The sequence below is a fragment of the Calonectris borealis genome, chromosome 37, assembly GCF_964195595.1.
Source record: "Calonectris borealis chromosome 37, bCalBor7.hap1.2, whole genome shotgun sequence".
Taxonomy (NCBI): domain Eukaryota; kingdom Metazoa; phylum Chordata; class Aves; order Procellariiformes; family Procellariidae; genus Calonectris; species Calonectris borealis.
Genome location: NC_134348.1, coordinates 457,351 through 477,516, shown reverse-complemented (window position 1 = coordinate 477,516; position 20,166 = coordinate 457,351). Strand labels below are relative to the sequence as shown.

Sequence of the window (20,166 nt, the reverse complement as noted above, 5' to 3'; positions counted from 1 at the left end):
CGCACGCCCCGTGCATGCTCACACCTCCTGCACACTCACGCCCTGTGCACGCTCACCTCATGCACACGGGCAATGCACACGCCGTGCACATGCCATCTACACGCCACGCACACGCCAAGCACGCCCCATGCACGCTCACACCTCCTGCACACTCAGGCCCCCCGTGCACACTCACGTCCTGCACGCGGGCAATGCACACGCTATGGACACGCCATGCACGCCCTGTGCACACTCACACCCCGTGCACACTCACCTCATGCACACTGGTAATGCACACGCCATGCACATGCCATGCACACACCATGCACACGCCATGGACACTCACCTCGTGCACACGCCATGGACACGCCCCATGCACACTCACCTCGTGCACACGCCATGGACACGCCATGCACACGCCCCATGCACACTCACCTCATGCACACGCCATGCACACGCCATGCACACGCCCCATGCACACTCACCTCGTGCACATGCCGTGCACACGCCATGCACACGCCATGGACGCGCCATGCACACGCCATGCACACTCACCTCATGCACACGCCATGGACACGCCCCATGCACACTCACCTCGTGCACACGCCATGGACATGCCCCATGCACACTCACCTCATGCACACGCCATGGACACGCCATGGACACGCCCCATGCACACTCACCTCATGCACACGCCATGCACACGCCATGCACACGCCCCATGCACACTCACCTCGTGCACACGCCATGCACACGCCATGGACACGCCCCATGCACACTCACCTCGTGCACACGCCATGCACATGCCATGCACACGCCATGCACACTCACCTCGTGCACACGCCATGCACACGCCATGGACACGCCCCATGCACACTCACCTCGTGCACACGCCATGCACATGCCATGCACACGCCATGCACACTCACCTCGTGCACACGCCATGGACACGCCATGGACACGCCCCATGCACACTCACCTCATGCACACGCCATGGACACGCCATGGACACGCCCCATGCACACTCACCTCGTGCACACGCCATGCACACGCCCCATGCACACTCACCTCGTGCACACGCCATGCACACGCCATGGACGCGCCCCGTGCACGCTCACACCTCACGCGTGCCGGCCATGCCCCCCCCCCCGTGCACACTCCCCCCCCCCCCACTAACTGTGAAACCGAAGCTGTGACGTTCCCCCCCCCCCGTGACACTGGAGCCCCCCCGGGAGGGGGGGACCCCCCCACCCCCCCCCAACAATAAAGCCTTCGGCCTCGGCAGCCCCCGGCCTCAGCCTGCGGGGGGGGGGGGACGGACCCTATAGCCGGAGAGCCCAGTCCCCACTCCCTACAGCCCCCCTAGCTCCTATAGCTGCCCTCCCCAGCCCCTATAGCTGCCCCCCCAGCCCCTATAGCCTATTCCCTCATCCCCTATAGCCCAGCCCCAGCCCCTATAGCTCCCCCATTCCCTATAGCCCCCCTATTCCCCATAGCCCCCCCAGCCCCTATAGCCATCCCCATCCCCTATAGCTGCGCCCCCATCCCCTATAGCTCCCCCATTCCCTACAGCCTCCCTATTCCCCATAGCCCCCCCAGCCCCTATAGCCATCCCCACCCCCTATAGCCCCCATCCCCTATAGCCCCCCATCCCCTATAGCCCCCCATTGCCCCTCCATCCCCTATAGCCATCCCCATCCCCTATAGCTGCCCCCCAATCCCCTATAGCCCCCACCCCCTATAGCCCCCCCATCCCCTATAGCCCCCCCATCCCCTCTAGGCCCCCACCCCCTATAGCTGCCCCCATCCCCTATAGCCCCCATCCCCTATAGCCCCAGCACCCATCCGTGTCCACACATAAAATCTTTATTGCTGCCGGGTGCCAGCGGCCGCCGGGGGACCGGGAGGGTCTCGGGGGGGCCCCCGGGGGTCCTGGGTGGCTTTGGGGGTCCCCGGGGGGTCCCGGAGGGGGTCCTGGGTGGGTGCAGGAGTCCCAGAGTGGGTCCCTGGGGTCCCAGGTGGGTGCAGGGGTCCTGGGGGGGTCCCAGGGGGTCCTGGGTGGCTTTGGGGGTCCCAGGGGGTCCCGGAGGGGGTCCCAGGGGGTCCTGGGTGGGTGCAGGGGTCCCAGAGTGGGTCCCTGGGGTCCCAGGTGGGTGCAGGGGTCCTGGGGGGGGGTCCCAGGGGCCGCAGGGGGTCCTGGGTGGCTCCGGGGGTCCCGGCGGTGCCTGGGTGACTCCGGGGGTCCTGGGGGGCCCTGGGTGGCTCCGGGGGTCCCGGGGGGCCCTGGTTGGCTCCGGGGGTCCTGGGGGTCCCTGGGTGACTCCGGGGGTCCCGGGGGCCCTGGTTGGCTCCGGGGGTCCTGGGGGTCCCGGGGTGGCTCCGGGGGTCCCGGGGGGCCCTGGTTGGCTCCGGGGGTCCCGGGGTCCCTGGGTGACTCCGGGGGTCCCGGGGGCCCTGGGTGGCTCCGGGGGTCCCGGGGTCCCTGGGTGACTCCGGGGGTCCCGGGGGGCCCTGGGTGACTCCGGGGGTCCCGGGGGCCCTGGGTGGCTCCGGGGGTCCCGGGGTCCCTGGGTGGCTCCGGGGGTCCCGGGGGGCCCTGGGTGGCTCCGGGGGTCCCGGGGGCCCTCAGGCGATGCGGCAGGTCTCCCTGCGGGCGAATCTGCGGCGCCGCTGGTCGAGGCCGCGCTCCAGGCGGGCGTCCTCCTCCTGCGCCCTGCGGGGAGGGGGTGAGGGGGGGCCGCACCCCGGGACCCCCCCGGGACCCCCCCCAAAACCGCCCCCCCCCGGACCCCGCTCACGTCCGCTCGCGCCAGTCCAGGTCCCGCATCAGCTGGTCCCGCTGGTTCACCAGTGACACCAGTTCCTCCAGTAGCAGCTGCTCCCGCTGGCGCTGGGCTGAGGACTTCAGCCAGTCTGGGGGGGACACAAGGGGGAAGAGGGGGGGTTAAGGGGGGGACCCCAAAACTCTGGGGGAGGCCCCCAAAGCCCAGGGGGGTCCCCAAAATCAGGCTGCCCCAAACCTGGGGGGGTCCCCAAAGCCCAGCTGTCCCCAAAGCAAGGGGTCCCCACATCCAGGGGGTCCCCAAAGCCAGGGGGTGCCCAAAACCAGGGGGTGCCCAAAGCCCAGTTGTCCCCAGACCAGGGGGGTCCCCAAGGCCAGCCTGTCCCCAAAGCAGGGGGTCCCCAAAACCAGGCTGTCCCCAGACCAGGGGGTCCCTGAGCCCAGGAGGGTCCCCAAAGCCCAGTTGTCCCCAGCCCAGGGGGTCCCCAAAGCAGGGGATCCCCACACCCAGGGGGTCCCCAAAGCTAGCCTGTCCCCAAAGCAGGGGGTCCCCAAAGCCAGTCTGTCCCCAAAGCAGGGGATCCCCACACCCAGGGGGTCCCCAAAGCTAGCCTGTCCCCAAAGCAGGGGGTCCCCAAAGCCAGCCTGTCCCCAAAGCCAGGGGTTCCTGAGCCCAAGAGGGTCCCCAAAGCCCAGTTGTCCCCAGACCAGGGGGTCCCCAAAGCCAGCCTGTCCCCAAAGCAGGGGGTCCCCAAAACCAGGCTGTCCCCAGACCAGGGGGTCCCTGAACCCAGGAGGGTCCCCAAAGCCCAGTTGTCCCCAGCCCAGGGGGTCCCCAAAGCAGGGGATCCCCACACCCAGGGGGTCCCCAAAGCTAGCCTGTCCCCAAAGCAGGGGGTCCCCAAAGCCAGTCTGTCCCCAAAGCAGGGGATCCCCACACCCAGGGGGTCCCCAAAGCCAGTCTGTCCCCAAAGCAGGGGATCCCCACACCCAGGGGGTCCCCAAAGCTAGCCTGTCCCCAAAGCAGGGGATCCCCATACCCAGGGGGTCCCCAAAGCCAGCCTGTCCCCAAAGCAGGGGGTCCCCAAAGCCAGCCTGTCCCCAAACCCAGGGGTTCCTGAGCCCAAGAGGGTCCCCAAAGTCCAGTTGTCCCCAGCCCAGGGGGTCCCCAGCCCCGATGTGTCCCCAGCCCAGGGGTCCCGTCCCCCCCGTCCCCCCGTGTCCCCCTGTCCCCCCGTGTCCCCCCACCCACCCTCCATGGCCAGCATCGCCCGCAGCTCCCGGCTCAGCAGCTCGAAGCGACGCTCCAGGTCCTGCTCCTCCGCCCTGCGGGGGGGGGGGACACACGGGGACGTCACCAGGGCTGTGACCCCCGGGTTGGGGGGGGGACAGGGACCCCCCCAGGTCCCCCCGTGTCCCCTCACAGCAGCTGGAGCTGGTCCTGCCGCCGCAGCAGCGCGTTCTTCTGGTTGACCAGCGAGAACCATTCCTGGATCAGCTGCTCCTCCCGGGGGGGGTCAGCGCCTGGGGACAGGGACACGGGGACGTGGAGGGGACACAGGGACGTGGAGGGGACACGGGGGGACATGGGGACGTGGAGGGGACACGGGGACGTGGAGGGGACACAGGGACGTGGAGGGGGCACGGGGGGACATGGGGACGTGGAGGGGACACGGGGACGTGGAGGACATGGGGGGGACACAGGGACATGGAGGGGACATGGGGACATGGAGAGGACACAGGGACGTGGAGGACATGAAGGGGACACGGGGACGTGGAGGGGACACGGGGACATGGAGGACATGAAGGGGACACGGGGACGTGGAGGGGACACGGGGACATGGAGGACATGAAGGGGACACGGGGACGTGGAGGGGACACGGGGACGTGGAGGACATGAAGGGGACATGGGGACGTGGAGGGGACACGGGGACGTGGAGGGGGCACGGAGACGTGGAGGACACAGGGGGACATGGGGACATGGAGGGGACACGGGGACATGGAGAGGACACGGGAAGGACACGGGGACATGGGGGGGGACACGGGGACATGGAGGGGACACGGGGACATGGAGAGGACACGGGAAGGACACGGGGACATGGGGGGGGACACGGGGACATGGAGGGGACACGGGGACATGGGGAAATGGGGACATGGAGGATATGGGGGGACATGGAGGACATGGAGGACACGGGGACATGGAGGGGACACGGGAACGACATGGGGACGACACGGGGACGTGGAGACATGGGGACCTCACTGGGGACATGGGGACAGGGACACGGGGACCCCACCAGGGACATGGGGACCCCGCTGGGGACAAGGGGACATGGGGACCCCACTGGGGACATGGGAACCCCACTGGGGACATGGAGGCATGGGGACCTCACTGGGGACAGGGACACGGGGACCCCACCAGGGACACAGGGACCCCACTGGGGACAATGGGACACAGGGACCCCACTGGGGACATGGTGTGGGGGCATGGGGAGGGGGACACGGTGCGGGGACATGGGGACATGGGGATGGCACCTGGTGGGGGACATGGGGAGGGGGCTTGGGGACACCAGTGGAGTGCCTGTGTCCCTGTCCTCATGTCCCCAGTGAGGTTCCCATGTCCCTGGGGCGGTCCCCGTGTCCCCTCGTCCCCGGAGGGGTCCCCGTGTCCCCGGGGGGTCCCCGTGTCCCCGTACCCGACTGCATGAGGCCGCGCAGCTCCCGCTCCAGGGTGACAGCCCGGGCGTCCACCCCCGCCTGCTCCCGCTCCAGTGCCGCCAGCTCCGCCAGCACGAACTGGCTGGTGTCACGCAGCCGCTGCCACCGGTGGGACAGGACATGTCCCCACTGTCCCCCCTGTCCCCACCGTCCCCACGGCCCCGCAGCCACTGCCACCGGTGGGACAGGACATGTCCCCACTGTCCCCACTGTCCCCACCGTCCCCACGGCCCCGCAGCCGCTGCCACCGGTGGGACAGGACATGTCCCCACTGTCCCCACCGTCCCCACCGTCCCCACGGCCCCGCAGCCGCTGCCACCGGTGGGACAGGACATGTCCCCACTGTCCCCACCGTCCCCACCGTCCCCATGGCCCCGCAGCCGCTGCCACCGGTGGGACAGGACATGTCCCCACTGTCCCCCCTGTCCCCACCGTCCCCACGGCCCCGCAGCCGCTGCCACCGGTGGGACAGGACATGTCCCCACTGTCCCCACTGTCCCCACCGTCCCCACGGCCCCGCAGCCGCTGCCACCGGTGGGACAGGACATGTCCCTGCTGTCCCCACTGTCCCCATGGCCCTGCAGCCACTGCCACCGGTGGGACAGGACATGTCCCCACTGTCCCCACGACCCCGCAGCCGCTGCCACCAGTGGGATATGACATGTCCCCACTGTCCCCACTGTCCCCACAGCCCCAGCATCCCCCCGATGGCCCCGCAGCCGCTGCCACCAACCCGCCGTGGACACGTCCCCGGTGTCCCCCCCCACCCCACCCCATCCCCGTCCCATCCTGCGTGTCCCCATCCCGCCTTGTCCCGTGTCCCCACCCCTCCGTGTCCCCACCTCGTCCCCTGTCCCCCCTGTCCCTGCCATGTCCCCGTGCCCCCTCTGTCCCCCCCCATGTCCCCACCCCACCCCTGTGTCCCTCCTGTCCCCCTGCTGTCCCTCCCCTCCCATGTCCCCACCCCACTCCTGTCCCCCCGTGTCCCCCCCGTGTCCCCATGCCCCCCATGTCCCCCCCACCCCTGTCCCCCCGTGTCCCCCCCGTGTCCCCTTACCGGCGTCTCCTCCTCTGGGGGGCCGGGCTCTTTTGGGGGGTCTGCACGGGGGGGCCGGGGAGGGGACAAGGGGGTGACCCCACGGCCGTCACCCCCCCTTGTCCCCTGTCCCCCCCCGCCCCCGCGCTCACCGGAGGGGGGCTGGGCCGGGGGGGCCGCGGGGGGGGCCCCGACGTCACCCTGGGGAGAGAGGGGGGGTCAGGGACCCCCACACTGGGGGGCCGGGTAATAATAGGGGGTAGCATTAGGGTAGACCCTACAATAACAGCCCCGCCCCCCCAGCATTAAGGCAGACCCTACAATAACAGCCCCGCCCCCAGCATTAAGGGAGACCCTACAATAACAATCCCCTCCTCCACATTAAGGCAGACCCTACAATAGCAGCCCCGCCCTCCACATTAAGGCAGACCCTACAATAACAGCCCCGCCCTCAGCATTAAGGCAGACCCTACAATAACAAACCCCCTTCCACATTAAGGCAGACCCTACAATAACAACCCCGCCCCCAGCATTAAGGCAGACCGTACAATAACAACACCCCCCCCTCCCCACATTAAGGCAGACCCTACAATAACAACACCCCCCCCTCCCCACATTAAGGCAGACCCTACAATAACAAACCCCCGCCCCCAGCATTAAGGCAGACCCTACAATAACAAGGTGCCCGGGGACCTCCGGGGGGTGGTCCGGGGGACTCTCCCCGGGGGGGGTCTCACCGTGGGGGGGTCCCCGCGTCGCCCCGAGCGCCGTCTCCGCAGGAGGTCGGCGTCGCGCAGGTGGGCGAGGGTCTTGGTGCGGGGGGGGGGCGCGGGGCCGGGGGGGGTCCCCGTGGGGGGCTGGCCCCCTCCCCCAGCCGGGCGGTGCGGGCGGGGGGGGGGCAGCAGCGTCCCCGGGGGGGGCCCAGGCCCAGCGTCCTTTGCTGCTGCCCCTGCAGCCCCCCCAGCCGCAGCCCCGCTGCCCCCCCCAGATGCTGGGGGGGTCCGGGGGGGCCCCCCCTCGACAGCGCCAAGCTGGGGGTCCGAGGAGGGCCCCCCCTCAATGGAGCCGAGCTGGGGGTCCGGGGGGGTCTGTGGGGGCCCCCCCTCAATGGAGCCGAGCTGGGGGCCCGGGGGGTTCTGTGGGGGCCCCCCCTCAATGGAGCCGAGCTGGGGGTCCGAGGGGGGGCCCCCATCGGTGGTGCTGAGTTGGGGGTCCAAGAGGGGGCCCCCCTCAATGGAGCCAAGCTGGGGCTCTGAGGGGGGCCCCCCCTCAATGATACTGAGCTGTGGGTCCGGGGGGGCCCGGGGGGGCCCCCCATCAGTGGTGCTGAGCTGGGGATCCGAGGGGGACCCCCCCTCGATGGTGCCGAGCCGGGGGTCCGGGGGGGTCTGGAGGGGCCCCCCCTCAATGGAGCCAAGCTGGGGGTCCGAGGGGGGGCCCCCCTCAATGGAGCCGAGCTGGGGGTCCGGGGGGGTCTGTGGGGGGCCCCCCTCAATGGAGCCGAGCTGGGGGTCCGAGGGGGGGCCCTCATCGGTGGTGCTGAGTTGGGGGTCCAAGGGGTGGCCCCCCTCAATGGAGCCAAGCTGGGGGTCTGAGGAGGGCCCCCCCTCAATGATGCTGAGCTGGGGGTCCGGGGGGGTCCAGGGGGACCCCCCCTGGCCAGTACCAAGCTGTGGGTTGGGGGGTGTCCATGGGGGCCCCCCCTCAATGGAGCCAAGCTGGGGGTCTGAGGGGACCCCCCCCTCGATGGTGCCAAGCTGGGGGTCTGCAAGGGTCCGGGGGGGCCCCCCATTAGTGGTGTCAAGCTGGGGGTCCGGGGGGGGGCCACCCTGGCCAGTGCCAAGCTGGAGGTTTGGGGGTGTCCATGGGGGTCCCCCATCATCAGCAGTGCCAATATGGGGGTCTGAGGGGGCCCCCATCTCGACGGTGCCGAGCTGGGGGTCTGGGGGGGCCCGGGCGGGCCCCCCATTAGCAGTGCCGAGCTGGCGGCCCGAGGAGGTCCGGGGGGGCCCCCCATTAGCAGTGCCGAGCTGGAGGTCTGGGGGGGTCCGGGGGGGCCCCCCATTAGCGGTGCTGAGCTGGGGGTCTGAGGGGAGCCCCCCCTTGACAGTGCTGAGCTGGGGGTCTGGGGGGGCCCCCCCCTTGACAGTGCTGAGCTGGGGGTCCGGGGGGGTCCGGGGGGGCCCCCCATTAGCAGTGCCGAGCTGGGGGTCCGGAGGGGCCCGGGGGGGCCCCCCATCAACAGTGCTGAGCTGGAGGTCCGGGGGGGGGCCCCCCTGGCCAGTGCCAAGCTGGGGGTCTGGGGTTCTCCATGGGGGTCCCCCATCATCCGCGGTGGCAAACTGGGGGTCTGGGGGTGCCCCCCGCTGGCCGGGGCCGGGGGGGGGGCGCGGGGGGGGCTGCAGGCGGGCCCGCACCTGGCTGAGGTAGGTCATCACCCCCAATTTATCCGGCGCCGGCGGCAGCACCATATCGGCCGGATCCAGCAGCCGCGGGACCCCCAGCGCCGAGAAGGCGTCGAAGGCCTGGGGGGGGGGTGACAGGGTTGGGGGGGGGACCCCAGTGTCTGGGCACCCCCCCAAAGGGACATCCCCCCCCCAACTCACCAGTTTGTTGTTGCCCCTGATGTCGAGGGGGTCCAAAGCCTCGTAGTCACTGGAGGGGGGAGGATGGGGGGGCCCCTGGTCCCTTCAGGTGTCCCTGGGGGTCCCCAGGGTGACACCCCCCCCCCACGTCCTCAGGCGGCCACCCACGTCCCCAGGGTGCCCCATCCCATGTCCCCAGGGTCCCCCCCCAAGGTCCCCAGGGTCCCCCCCCAGGTTCCCATGTCCCCCTCCAGGTGTCCCCAGCATGTCCCCACATCCCCAGGGTGCCTCATCCCACGTCCCCCCCCCCAGGTCCCCAGGGTCCGCCCCCCAGGTCCCCATGTTCCCCCCCCCCGGGGTGCCCCCAGCATGTCCCCACATCTCCAAGGTCGCCATCCCATGTCCCCAGGTCCCCTCCCAGGGTCCCCCCCCAGGGTCCCCCCCCAGTCCCCCACCATGTCCCCAGGACCCCCCCATGTCCCCCACCATGTCCCCCCCACCATGTCCCCAGGTCCCCCCCCCCCAGGTCCCCCTCCCAGGGTCCCCCCCCCCGGTCCCCCCCCATGTCCCCAGGTCCCCTGCCCAGGGTACCCCCCCCCATGTCCCCAGGTCCCCCCCCAGGTCCCCCCCCCAGGGTCCCCCCCCCCCCGTGTCCCCAGGTCCCCCCCCGGTCCCCCCCCAGGGTCCCCCCCCCCATGTCCCCCGGTCCCCGTCCCCCCCCCGTCCCCCCCCAGGGCCCCCCCCCCCGTGTCCCCAGGGTCCCCCCCCCCCGTGTCCCCAGGGTCCCCCCCCAGGTCCCCCCCCCCCCGGTCCCCCCCAGGGTCCCCCCCCCCCATGTCCCCAGGGTCCCCCCCCCCGTCCCCCCCCAGGTCCCCCCCCAGGGTCCCCCCCCCCGTGTCCCCAGGGTCCCCCCCCGGTCCCCTCCGGTCCCCCCCCCCATCCCCCCCCGCCCCCCCCCGGTCGCTCACAGCAGGCGGGGGCGGTGGCGGTGCAGGAGGGCGCAGAAGGCGAGGCCGCTGCGCCAGGAGGTGCTGAAGTTGGTGACGCGGACGCCGCGGTACCCGGCCGTGGCCGCCTGGCACCAGGCCAGCAGCGCCCCGCTGCCCCCGGGGGGGGGCTGGCGGCGGGGTCAGCACCCCCCGCCCGCAAACACCCCCGGGGGGACCCCCCGCCCAGGCACGGGGTCCTGAGACACCCCCCCAGACCATACGGGACCCCCCCGCCCAGGCATGGGGTCCCCAAAGCCCCCCCCCCAGACCATACGGGACCCCCCCGCCCATACACGGGGTCCCCAAAGCCCATACGGGACCCCCCCACCCATGTACGGGGTCCTGAGAACCCCCTCCCAGCCCATACCAGACCCCCCACCCATGCACGGGGTCCCCAAAGCCCCCCCAGACCATACGGGACTTCCCTGCCCATGCACGGGGTCCCCAAAGCCCATACGGGACCCCCCACCCATGCACGGGGTCCTGAGACACCCCCCCCAGCCCATATAGGACCCCCCCCCCCCCCCAGGCACGGGGTCCCCAAAGCCCCCCCAGACCATATGGGACCCCACCAACCAGGCACGGGGTCCCTGAGTGCCCCCCCCAGCCCATATGGGACCCCCCCCACCCATGCAGGGGGGCCCCAAGCCCCCCAGGGTGACCCCAGACACGCCCCCCTGCCCCCCCCATGGGGGGGTCCCCACTCACCGTAGTTATTTCTGGGGGGGGGTCCGGGTCCCCCCCAGGGTTGGGGGGGGTCCCCCTGTGTTCCTGGGGGGGAGCCTCCGCGGTCGCCCTCCTCCGCGGGGGGGGCTGGGGGAGAGGAAGGTTGGGGGACCGGGGGGGGTTGGGGGGTCCCGCTCCCCCCCCCCCCAAAGACTCACCTGTGCCCGGGGGGGCCCCCCCCGGCTCTTCCTCCTCCTCCTCCTCCTCTGCCAGCGCCTGCAGCTCCCGGGGGGGGGTCTGGGGCACCGGGGGGCGGGTCAGGGCTGGACACCCCCCCCCCAACACCTCCATGGAATTGGGGGGGGCCCTGGGGACTTTGGGGACAGCAGGGGGGGTTGGGGACAGAGGAGGGGTTGGGGACAAAGGGGGGGGTTGGGGACACAGCAGGGACCCACCTCGGGGGGGCAGGGGGGTGCCCCCCCGCCGCGGCCCCCCCGCTCCCTCCTCCTCCTCCTCGGGGTCACTCTCGAAGTCCCCCAGGTCGGCCACCTCCCCCGGGCGGCTCAGCAGGCTGGCCACGCTCTGCATGTCCTCCTCCCTGGGGACACGCGTGTCCCCAAGTGTCCCCAGCGGCCCCCGGTGTCCCCTCCACGTCCCCAATGGGTCCCCCACGTCCCCTGGTCCCCAACGTCCCCCCTTTGTCCCCAACGTCCCCCAGTGTCCCCTCCAACCTCCCCAATGGGTCCCCAACATCCCCCCAGTGTCCCCTCCAACGTCCCCGCCTTGTCCCCTCCGATGTCCCCAACGGGTCCCCCATGTCCCCACATCCCCCCGACATCACCTGTCCCAGCACCCCCAGTACCCCCTCACTGTCCCCAACACCCCCAGTGTCCCCAAGACCCCCAAACCCTCCACATCCCTCTGTCCCCCCGATGTCCCCAAGGTCCCCATCAAACACTTAATGTCCCCAAGACCCCCAATGTCCCCCAACCCCTCCATGTCCCCAAGACCCCAATGCCCCCCCAAAGTCCCCAATGTCCCAAAGTCCCCAACGTCCCCAAGACCTCCATAATGTCCCCAAGACCCCAACATCTCCCTCAGTGTCCCCAATGCCCCCCCAAAGTCCCCAATGTCCCCAAGACCCCAACGTCCCCCCCAATGTCCCCAGCACCCCCAGCCTCTCCACGTCTCCAAGCCCCCAATGTCCCTCCAACCCCCCGTGTCCCCCAGCCCCCCCGTGTCCCCCCACTCACGTGGGGTGCCCCTCGTGCAGGACGCTGGCGCTGAGGCGCAGGCGGAGGCTGGCGGCCGCCACCTTGCGCGAGCGGGGACGCAGGGACAGGGACAGGGGGGTCCCCCCCCCGGCGTGGGGCCCGCCAAGCGCCCCAGGTCCAGCGGGGCCCCCGCCACCACCGAGCGCCGCCCCCGCGACTCCTGGGGGGACGGGACGGGGGGTGGGGGTCAGCCACCGCGGACCCCGGGGACCCCCCAGCTCCCCGGGGACCCCCCATCACCCCCAGGGGACCCCCATCCCCCTGGGGACCCCCCCAGCAGCACCCCTGACCCCAGGGACCCCCATCACCCTGGGGACCCCCAGCAGCACCCCCATCCCCCCAAGGGACCCCCATCACCCCGGGGACCCCCAGCAGCACCCCCATGCCCCAGGGGACCCCCCATTACCCCGGGGACCCCCAGCAGCACCCCCATCACCCTGGGGACCCCCATCTCCCCAGGGGACCACCAGCAGCACCCCTGTCCCCCCAGGGACACCCATCACCCAGGGGACCCCCATCACCCCAGGGGACCCCCAGTGGGACCCCTGTTCCCCCAGGGACCCCCAACACCCCAGGGGACCCCCATCACCCGGGGGACCCCCAGCAGCACCCCCATGTCCCCAGGGGACCCCCATCACCCCAGGGACCCCCACGGCCGCAGGGGACCCCCCGCACCCCGGGGGACCCCCATACTGACCCCCGTACCCCCAGGGGGACCCGCCCCATCCCCCCCATCGGGACCCATGGGGGGACCCCGGCACCCAGGGCCACCCCCCCACCCCGGGCGCCCCCCCCTCACGTTCTCGATGAGGAAGGTCCACTCCTTGTCATCGTAGGTGGCGGCGTGGGGGTCCTGGGGGGACGGGGGGGTCACCAGGGCGTGGGAGGGGACACCGCACGTGCGAGGGGGGGACACGAGTGGGGACCCCCGTGGGAGGGGACATGAGTGGGGTCCCCCATGGGAGGGGACATGTGCAAGGGGAGGACACAAGTGGGGACCCCATGGGAGGGGACACGAGTGGGGACCCCCGTGGGAGGGGACATGTGGGGGGGGTGGGACACGAGTGGCGACCCTGCGGGAGGGGACACCAGTGGGGACGCCCGTGGGAGGGGACACATGCAAGGGGGGGACGCGAGTGGGGACCCCGGGGGGGGGACACACTAATGGGGACCCCGTGGGAGGGGATACGTGCAGGGGGGGACACTAATGGGGACCCCGTGGGAAGGGACACGAGTGGGGACCCCGTGGGAGGGGACGCACCCGGTAGAGGGTGACGACGACCTCGATGCTCTCGGGGACCACCCAGACGACCATCCCCCGGTACGGGTTCTCGATGCCGGGCTGCCAGCTGTGGGGCTGCACCCCCCGTCAGCCCCCGCCACGGCCCCCCGTGGACCCCCCCCCTACCCCACGGCCCCCCGTGGACCCCCCCCAACCCCCCCAAAATCCCCCAGCCCCATGGATCCCCATGGAAGCCCCAACCCCATGGATCCCACAGGGACCCCCCTCAGCTCCACTCCCTCCCACCCACCCCCACGGGAACCCCCCCCCAGCCCCACGGGACGCCCCCCCCAGCCCCACGCCCCCTCCCATCCAGCCCCACGCGACTCCCCCCAGCCCCACGCCCCCTCCCACCCAGCCCCATGGACCCTCCCAGCCCCACGGGGCCCCCCTCCCAGCTCGATGCCCCTTCCCACCCAGCCCCACGGGACCCCCCCCAGCCCCACGGGACCCCCCCCAGCCCCACGGGGACCCCCCCCACACCTTGGAGCAGACGCGCCGGTTGCGCCTGGTCCAGACCACGGTGAGTTTGTCGGGCTGCCTGGGGGGGGCGTGGGGGGGTCAGGCACGGGGGGGCGGCCCCACGGCCCCCCCAGCCCCACGGCGGGCCCCCCCCAGCCCCCCAGGACCCCCCCGGCCCCACGGGAGACCCCTCCGGCCCCACGGAGGGGCGTGGGGCGGCTCCTCCTGCCCCGTGGGCGCAGGGTGGGGCCGTGGGGCCGCCCCCCAGATAACGGCAGCGGCACCCGCCCACGGCCCCGTAACGGCCCCGGGCAGCCCCTATAGGAACTCTATAGGAGCCCTATAGAAGCTCTATGACATGCCTATAGGAACTCTACAGGAACCCTATGGCAGCCCCTATAGAAGCCCCTACACTGACCCCTTCGCAGCCCCTATAGCAGCCCCTATACAGACCCCATTGCACCCCTATACTGACTGCATTGCGCACCTATATCGACTCCAGTGCAGCCCCTATAGCAGCCCCTATACAGACCCCATTGCACCCTTATACTGACCTCAGTGCAGCCCCTATACTGACTGCATTGCGCACCTATACCGACTCCAGTGCAGCCCCTATAGCAGCCCCTATACAGACCCCATTGCACCCCATTACAGTCCCCAGCACAGCCCCTAGAGCAGCCCCTATAGCTGTGCCATTACACCCCTATACTGACCCCTCTGCAGCCCCTATAGCAGCCCCTATACTGACTGGATTGCACGCCTATACCAACTCCTTTGCAGCCCCTATAGCAGCCCCTATACAGACCCCGTTGCACCCCATTACAGTCCCCAGTGCAGCCCCTATAGGAGCCCATATACTGAGTGCATTGCACACCTATACCGACTCCAGCGCAGCCCCTATAGCAGCCCCTATACAGACCACGTTGCACTTCTATACTGACCCCAGCACAGCCCCTATAGCATCCCCTATAGCTGCCCATCGCACTCCTATACTGACCCCAGTGCAGCCCCTATAGCAGCCCCTATAGCTGCTCCATTGCACCCCTATACTGACCCCAGTGCAGCCCCTATAGCAGCCCCTATAGCTGCTCCATTGCACCCCTATACTGACCCCAGTGCAGCCCCTATAGCTGCCCCTATAGCCCCCCCCCCGTGAGTCACCCCACGTTGCTCAAGCGCCTGCGAGGCCGCGCCCCACGGCACCCACGGGGGGGGAGAGGGGGGCGCCCCGTGGGGCAGGACACCCCTCCCCCCGGCCAGGGGTCCCCCCCACCCCCACCCCCACCCCCCCCCGGGCAGGTGCGGGCGCCGCGGGGTGGGGCAGGGCTAAGTTTAGCCCCCCTGGGGGGGCGGGGGGGGGAAACCGGACACCCCGGCCGGGAGGGGGAGGGGGGTGAGGGAGGGGGGTGAGGGAGGGGGGGCCCGTCCTCCCCCCCCCCCCGGGTCTATTTTTAGCGCCCGAGGCGCCGTTTCCCGCCCCGGCCCCATTTATGGGCATTTTTGACTCAAAACGAAACCGGTAGCGGGGCCGGGGGGGGGGCGGGGCCCCGGGGAGGGGGAGGAGCAGCGGGGACCCCCCCCCAAACTCCTCCCCCAACCCCACCCGGGGTCTGGCCGAGCCCCCTGCGGGGAGGGGGAGGGGGTCCCGTGGGGAGGGGCTGCCCCCAGGGACCCCCATAGGGACCCCGACCTCCCCCACCCACACCCGTGGGCGTCCTGGAGGACACGGGGGGGGTCCCGGGGGGTTCCGGGGGGACACGGGGGCTCCCGAGGGGGTCCCGGGGCGACACGGGGGCGTCCGAGGGGGGTCCCGGGGGCTCCCGAGGGGTCTGGGGGCACACGGGGGTACGGGGGGGGTTGCGGGGGGTCCCGGCGCGTCCGGGGGGGGGACACGGGTGGGTCCGGGGAGGGGGTCCCTGGGAACACGGGAGGATCCGGGGGGGTCCCGGGGAGTCGTATCCCCGGGGGGGGGTCCGGAGGGGGATCCCCGGGGGTTCCCTTGGTAGGGGGGCTCCCGGAGGGGGGGGGTGTCCCGTGGGAAGGTGTCCCGGGTGGGGGGTCCCGGGGGGTGGGGTGTTCTGCGGGGGGGGGGGGGGGTGTCGGGGGGTGTCGGAGGGGGGTTCCCGGGGGTTCCCGTGGGGGGGGTCCCCGTGGGGGGGGGGTCCCCCGTGGGGGGGGGGTCCCCCGTGGGGGGGTCACTCACCAGCTCCTCCCGCCCTCCACCAGCAGCTCCTCGAAGGTCGCCACGAACCGCACCTTGGCCGCCCGCTTCCCCGCCCGCTGCAGCCGCTTCCACACCGACCCCATGGGACCCCCCCCCCACACCCCACGGGGGACACCCCCCACCCCCCACGCGTGCCCCGCAGCGCTGCCGGGACGGGATCGGGTCCCGCTGCCGAGAGCTCCGGGGCCGCCCCCCCCTAACCCGGCCCGGCCCCCCCCGCGCTCCCGGGGCCGCCCCCCCCGCTGCCCCCCCCCGCGCTGGGCGCGGCCCGGCCCCGCCCGGGCAGGAAACGGAGCCGGGCGGGAGGAGCTTCCTCCCCCCCCCGGGCCATATACACCCCCCCGGGCCATATATCCGCCCCCCGGACCATATAACCCTTCCTTGGGCCATATCTCCGCCCCCCCGGCCATATATCCATCGCCTTGGGCCATATATCCGCTCCCTCGGGCCATATATCCCCTCCTTGGGCCATATATCCGCCCCCTCGGGCCATATATCCCCTCCTTGGGCCATATATCTGCCCCCCCGGGCCATATAACCCTTCCTTGGGCCATATATCCGCCCCCCCAGGCCATATATCCCCTCCTTGGGCCATATATCCGCCCCCTCGGGCCATATATCCCCTCCTTGGGCCATATATCCGCCCCCCCGGGCCATATATCCATCGCCTTGGGCCATATATCCGCCCCCTCGGGCCATATATCCCCTCCTTGGGCCATATATCCGCTCCCTCGGGCCATATATCCCCTCCTTGGGCCATATATCCGCCCCCCCGGCCATATATCCATCGCCTTGGGCCATATATCCGCCCCCTGGGCCATATAACCCCCCCCAGGCCATACATCCACACCCTCTGGCCATATACCTGCCCCCCCGGGCCATATATCCACCCCCCAGGCCATATACCTGCCCCCGCCGGGCCATATAACCCCCTCCTTGGGCCATATAACCTCCCCCAGACCATATATCCACGGCCTCCGGCCATATAGCCCTCCCTTAGGCCATATATCTGCTCCTCCAGGCCATATACCGCCCCCCCGGGCAATATACCTGCCCCCCCGGGCCACATATCCACCCCCACGGGCCGTATATCTGACCCCCAGCCATATATCACAGTCACTGCATCCCCCCTCCCAGTCCTATATGGTCCCCCCAGTCCATACGTGCCTCCCCCAGCATGTTACCCCCCCCCGGGCTAGAGACCCCCCCCCCTCTGTCTGCACAGCCTGTCCCAGGCAGCCCTGCCCCCCCCATAGCCCCCCCAACCCACCCCACAGCCCCCCCAAACCCCCCATAGCCCCCCTAAATGCACCCCCAGCTGCCCCATAGCCCCCGAAACCCCCCCAGCTGCCTTATAGCCCCCCAAATCTGCCCTTAGCCCCCCCAGCCCCCCCCAAACCCACGCCATAGCCCCCCCCACCCAAGGGGACGGCGAAGGGGCCCCCCAATGAGGAGCAGGAGGCGGTATCGGGGGTTTGGGGGGGAAGGTGTCCATCGACAGAGCGTTTATGGGGGGGTGGCGGGGGGGGCGAGGGCCTGCAGCCCCCCCAGAGCCTCGGCGCAGGCCCGCACCAGGGCGCAGAGTTGGGTGCTGCCCTCGGCCGAGGCCGTGCGGGGCAGCTCCCGCGCCGCCCACCCCAATTTTTCCAGCACCGCCGCCCGCGCCGCGCCCACCGCCGCCTCCCCGGGGGGGCCGGGGGGGCTGGGGGGGGCCCCCCGTAATCCTGTGGCTGCTCCCTCGCAGTGCTCGGGACGGGGGGCGGCCGGTTGACGGGGGGGCGGCGGGGGGGTGGCCGCGGGCTCCGGTGCTGCGGGACGGAGGGAGGGGGTCAGGCGGGGACGGAGCCCCGGCACCGCCCCGGCCCCCCAGCCCCATCGCCAGCCCCCCATCTCCATCCCCATCCCCCCGCCTCCCTCCCCAACCCCCCACCTCCCTCCCCAGCCCCCCAGTCCTGTTCCACAGCCCCCCACCTCCCTCCCAGCCCCCCAGTCCTGTTCCACAGCCCCCCACCTCCCTCCCAGCCCCCCAGCCCTGTCCCCAACCCCCCATCTCCGTCCCCAGCCCCCCAGCCCTGTTCCCCAGCCCCCCACCTCCGTCCCCAGCCCCCCAGCCCCGTCCCCAGCCCCCCAGCCCTGTTCCACAGCCCCCCATCTCCGTCCCCAACCCCCCACCTCCCTCCCCAGCCCCCCAGCCCTGTTCCACAGCCCCCCACCTCCCTCCCCAGCCCCCCAGCCCCGTCCCCAGCCCCCCAGTCCTGTCCCCAACCCCCCACCTCCCTCCCCAGCCCTGTTCCACAGCCCCCCACCTCCCTCCCCAACCCCCCACCTCCCTCCCCAGCCCCCAGCCCTGTTCCACAGCCCCCCACCTCCCTCCCCAGCCCCCCGCCTCCCTCCTCAGCCCCCCAGCCTCATCCCCAGCCCCCCAGCCCTGTTCCACAGCCCCCCACCTCCGTCCCCAGTCTCGTCCCCAGTCCCCAGCCCCCCAGTGCCCCACCTCCCTCCCCAGCCCCCCAGCCCTGTCCCCAGCCCCCCACCTCCCTCCCCAGCCCCCCAGCCCTGTCCCCAGCCCCCCAGCCCCCCGTCCGTACCGGGGCCGCCCCCCCCGCCGTCGCAGTCCAGGTCCTGGCAGGTCACGCAGTAGAGCTGCTGCTGCTTGTCCTGCAGCAGGATGGTCTGGGGGGGGCACCGGGGGGGTCAGCGCGGCCCCCCCAGCCCCACATCCCTGGATTCCCTGCCCCCTTCCCAGCCCCACATCCCCGCTCCCCACTGCACCCCCACACCCAGCCCCGTGCCCCCCAAACACCCCACCCCATTCCCAGCCCCACAGCCCCCCCATCTCCCCCCCGCTGCCAGCCCCCCACCCCCAAGCCCCACATCCCTGCCCCACGCCCCCCAACCTCCCACCCCCATTCCCACCCCACCCCCCCGTTCCCACCCCCCGACCCCCAAGACACTCCCACCCCCCCCGAGACCCCTCCTAACCCCCTGGGTCCCCCCCCGAGACACCCCCTGAGCCCCCCGAGATCCACCTGGGCCCCCCTCGGCCCCCCGAGATCCTCCTGGGCCTCCCCCGGCCCCCCCAAGACCCCCACTAGCCCCCTGGGTCGCCCCCCGAGACCCCCCCTAGTCCCCTGGGCCCCCCGAGATCCTCCTGGGCCCCCCTCGGCCCCCCGAGATCCTCCTGGGCCTCCCCCGGCCCCCCCAAGACCCCCACTAGCCCCCTGGGTCGCCCCCCGAGACCCCCTCTAGTCCCCTGGGCCCCCCGAGATCCTCCTGGGCCCCCCCCCCGGTCCCCCCAAGACCGCCCCTAGCCCCTTGGGTCCCCCCCCCGGCCCCCCCCGAGACCCCCGCCCCCCCCCATTGCGCACCCCGCAGTGGGGGCAGCACCGCCCCAGCATGCGGTACCCCCGCAGCAGCAGCTGCCCCATGGCCCGGCTGACCCGCTCCTGCCGCCCCCGCCGCGCCTCCAGCTCCGCCGCGCCCGGGGCCGGCTCCGCGCCTGCGGGACAACCGGGGCGGGGGTCACCGGGACGGTCAGGGGGGCCCGAGTGCGCTGGGGGATCCGACCCCGGGGGTCCGGGAAGGGCTGTGGGGGCTCGGACCGGCGGGAGGGGGGACCTAGGGGGTCTCGGGGGGGGCCGGGGAGGGCCCAGGAGGATCTCGGGGGGGGTCTCGGTGGGGCCGGGGGAAGCCCGGAGGGGTCTCGGAAGTCGGGGGGGTCTCGGGGGCCCGGGGGGGTGTCTCGAGGGTCGGGGGAGGCCCGGGAGGGGGGCTCGGGGGAAGGTCTCGGGGGTCGGGGGGTCTCGGGGGGGGCCCGAGGGGGTCTCGGGGCCCGGGGGGGGTCTCGGGGGGGCCCCGCCGCCGCCCCCGCACCCGCGTTCAACGCCATGGTCGCTGCGGAGACGGTGCCGCGCCGGAACTGACGTCACGGAGACGGACCCGGATGGAAACAAGCAGCCAGCGGCGGTGGTAAAAAAAAAAAAACGGTCCGGGCGCCAAAAAGGGCCCGGGCGCTAAAAAGGGTCCGGCGGTCCGTCACCGAAATGGGGCCGTGTGTCAACCCCCCACCCCCGGTCCCCCCCGGAATAGGGGGGGGCTCCCCCCCCCGCACCCTCAGCCTTGTCCAGTAAGGGGGGGGGTCCCAGGACTGAGGGGGGGGGCCCCCCCAAGAA

The 20,166-nt window shown here is 72.0% G+C and overlaps 2 protein-coding genes and 1 long non-coding RNA gene across 4 annotated transcripts in view; 1 reads left to right on the top strand and 2 right to left on the bottom strand.

The window, feature by feature from the left end:
* Positions 1-2,195, top strand: part of LOC142074541 (uncharacterized) — a 14,835-nt gene extending 12,640 nt beyond the window's left edge. The window contains exons 2-3 of the long non-coding RNA XR_012670629.1: positions 1,968-2,059; positions 2,099-2,195. This is a non-coding gene — a long non-coding RNA (uncharacterized LOC142074541). The remainder of the gene's footprint in view (positions 1-1,967; positions 2,060-2,098) is intronic.
* Positions 2,196-2,542: 347 nt separating this feature from the next.
* Positions 2,543-16,161, bottom strand: LOC142074488 (uncharacterized). The gene is given in 18 exon segments (XM_075135138.1): positions 2,543-2,692; positions 2,778-2,892; positions 4,014-4,087; positions 4,186-4,285; positions 5,455-5,614; positions 6,534-6,713; positions 7,250-9,037; positions 9,119-9,167; positions 10,066-10,214; positions 10,795-10,899; positions 10,971-11,057; positions 11,215-11,350; positions 12,006-12,112; positions 12,115-12,186; positions 12,826-12,879; positions 13,288-13,383; positions 13,792-13,849; positions 15,974-16,161. Coding segments are annotated over 18 exon segments (3,522 nt in total). The 5' UTR covers positions 16,078-16,161; the 3' UTR covers positions 2,543-2,604.
* A 1,307-nt stretch (positions 16,162-17,468) lies between these two features.
* Positions 17,469-19,956, bottom strand: ZNRD2 (zinc ribbon domain containing 2). 2 transcript variants are annotated; one of them, XM_075135245.1, is made up of 4 exons: positions 19,868-19,956; positions 19,363-19,493; positions 18,583-18,667; positions 17,469-17,802 (listed from the first exon to the last, which is right to left on the bottom strand). In XM_075135245.1, the coding sequence occupies exons 1-4, from the start codon at positions 19,881-19,883 to the stop codon at positions 17,501-17,503; spliced, it is 534 nt and encodes a 177-aa protein (XP_074991346.1). In that variant the 5' UTR covers positions 19,884-19,956; the 3' UTR covers positions 17,469-17,500. The 2 variants fall into 2 exon arrangements, with proteins under 2 accessions (XP_074991346.1, XP_074991347.1); XM_075135246.1 differs by having other exon boundaries at positions 19,435-19,493.
* Positions 19,957-20,166: the final 210 nt, after the last annotated feature.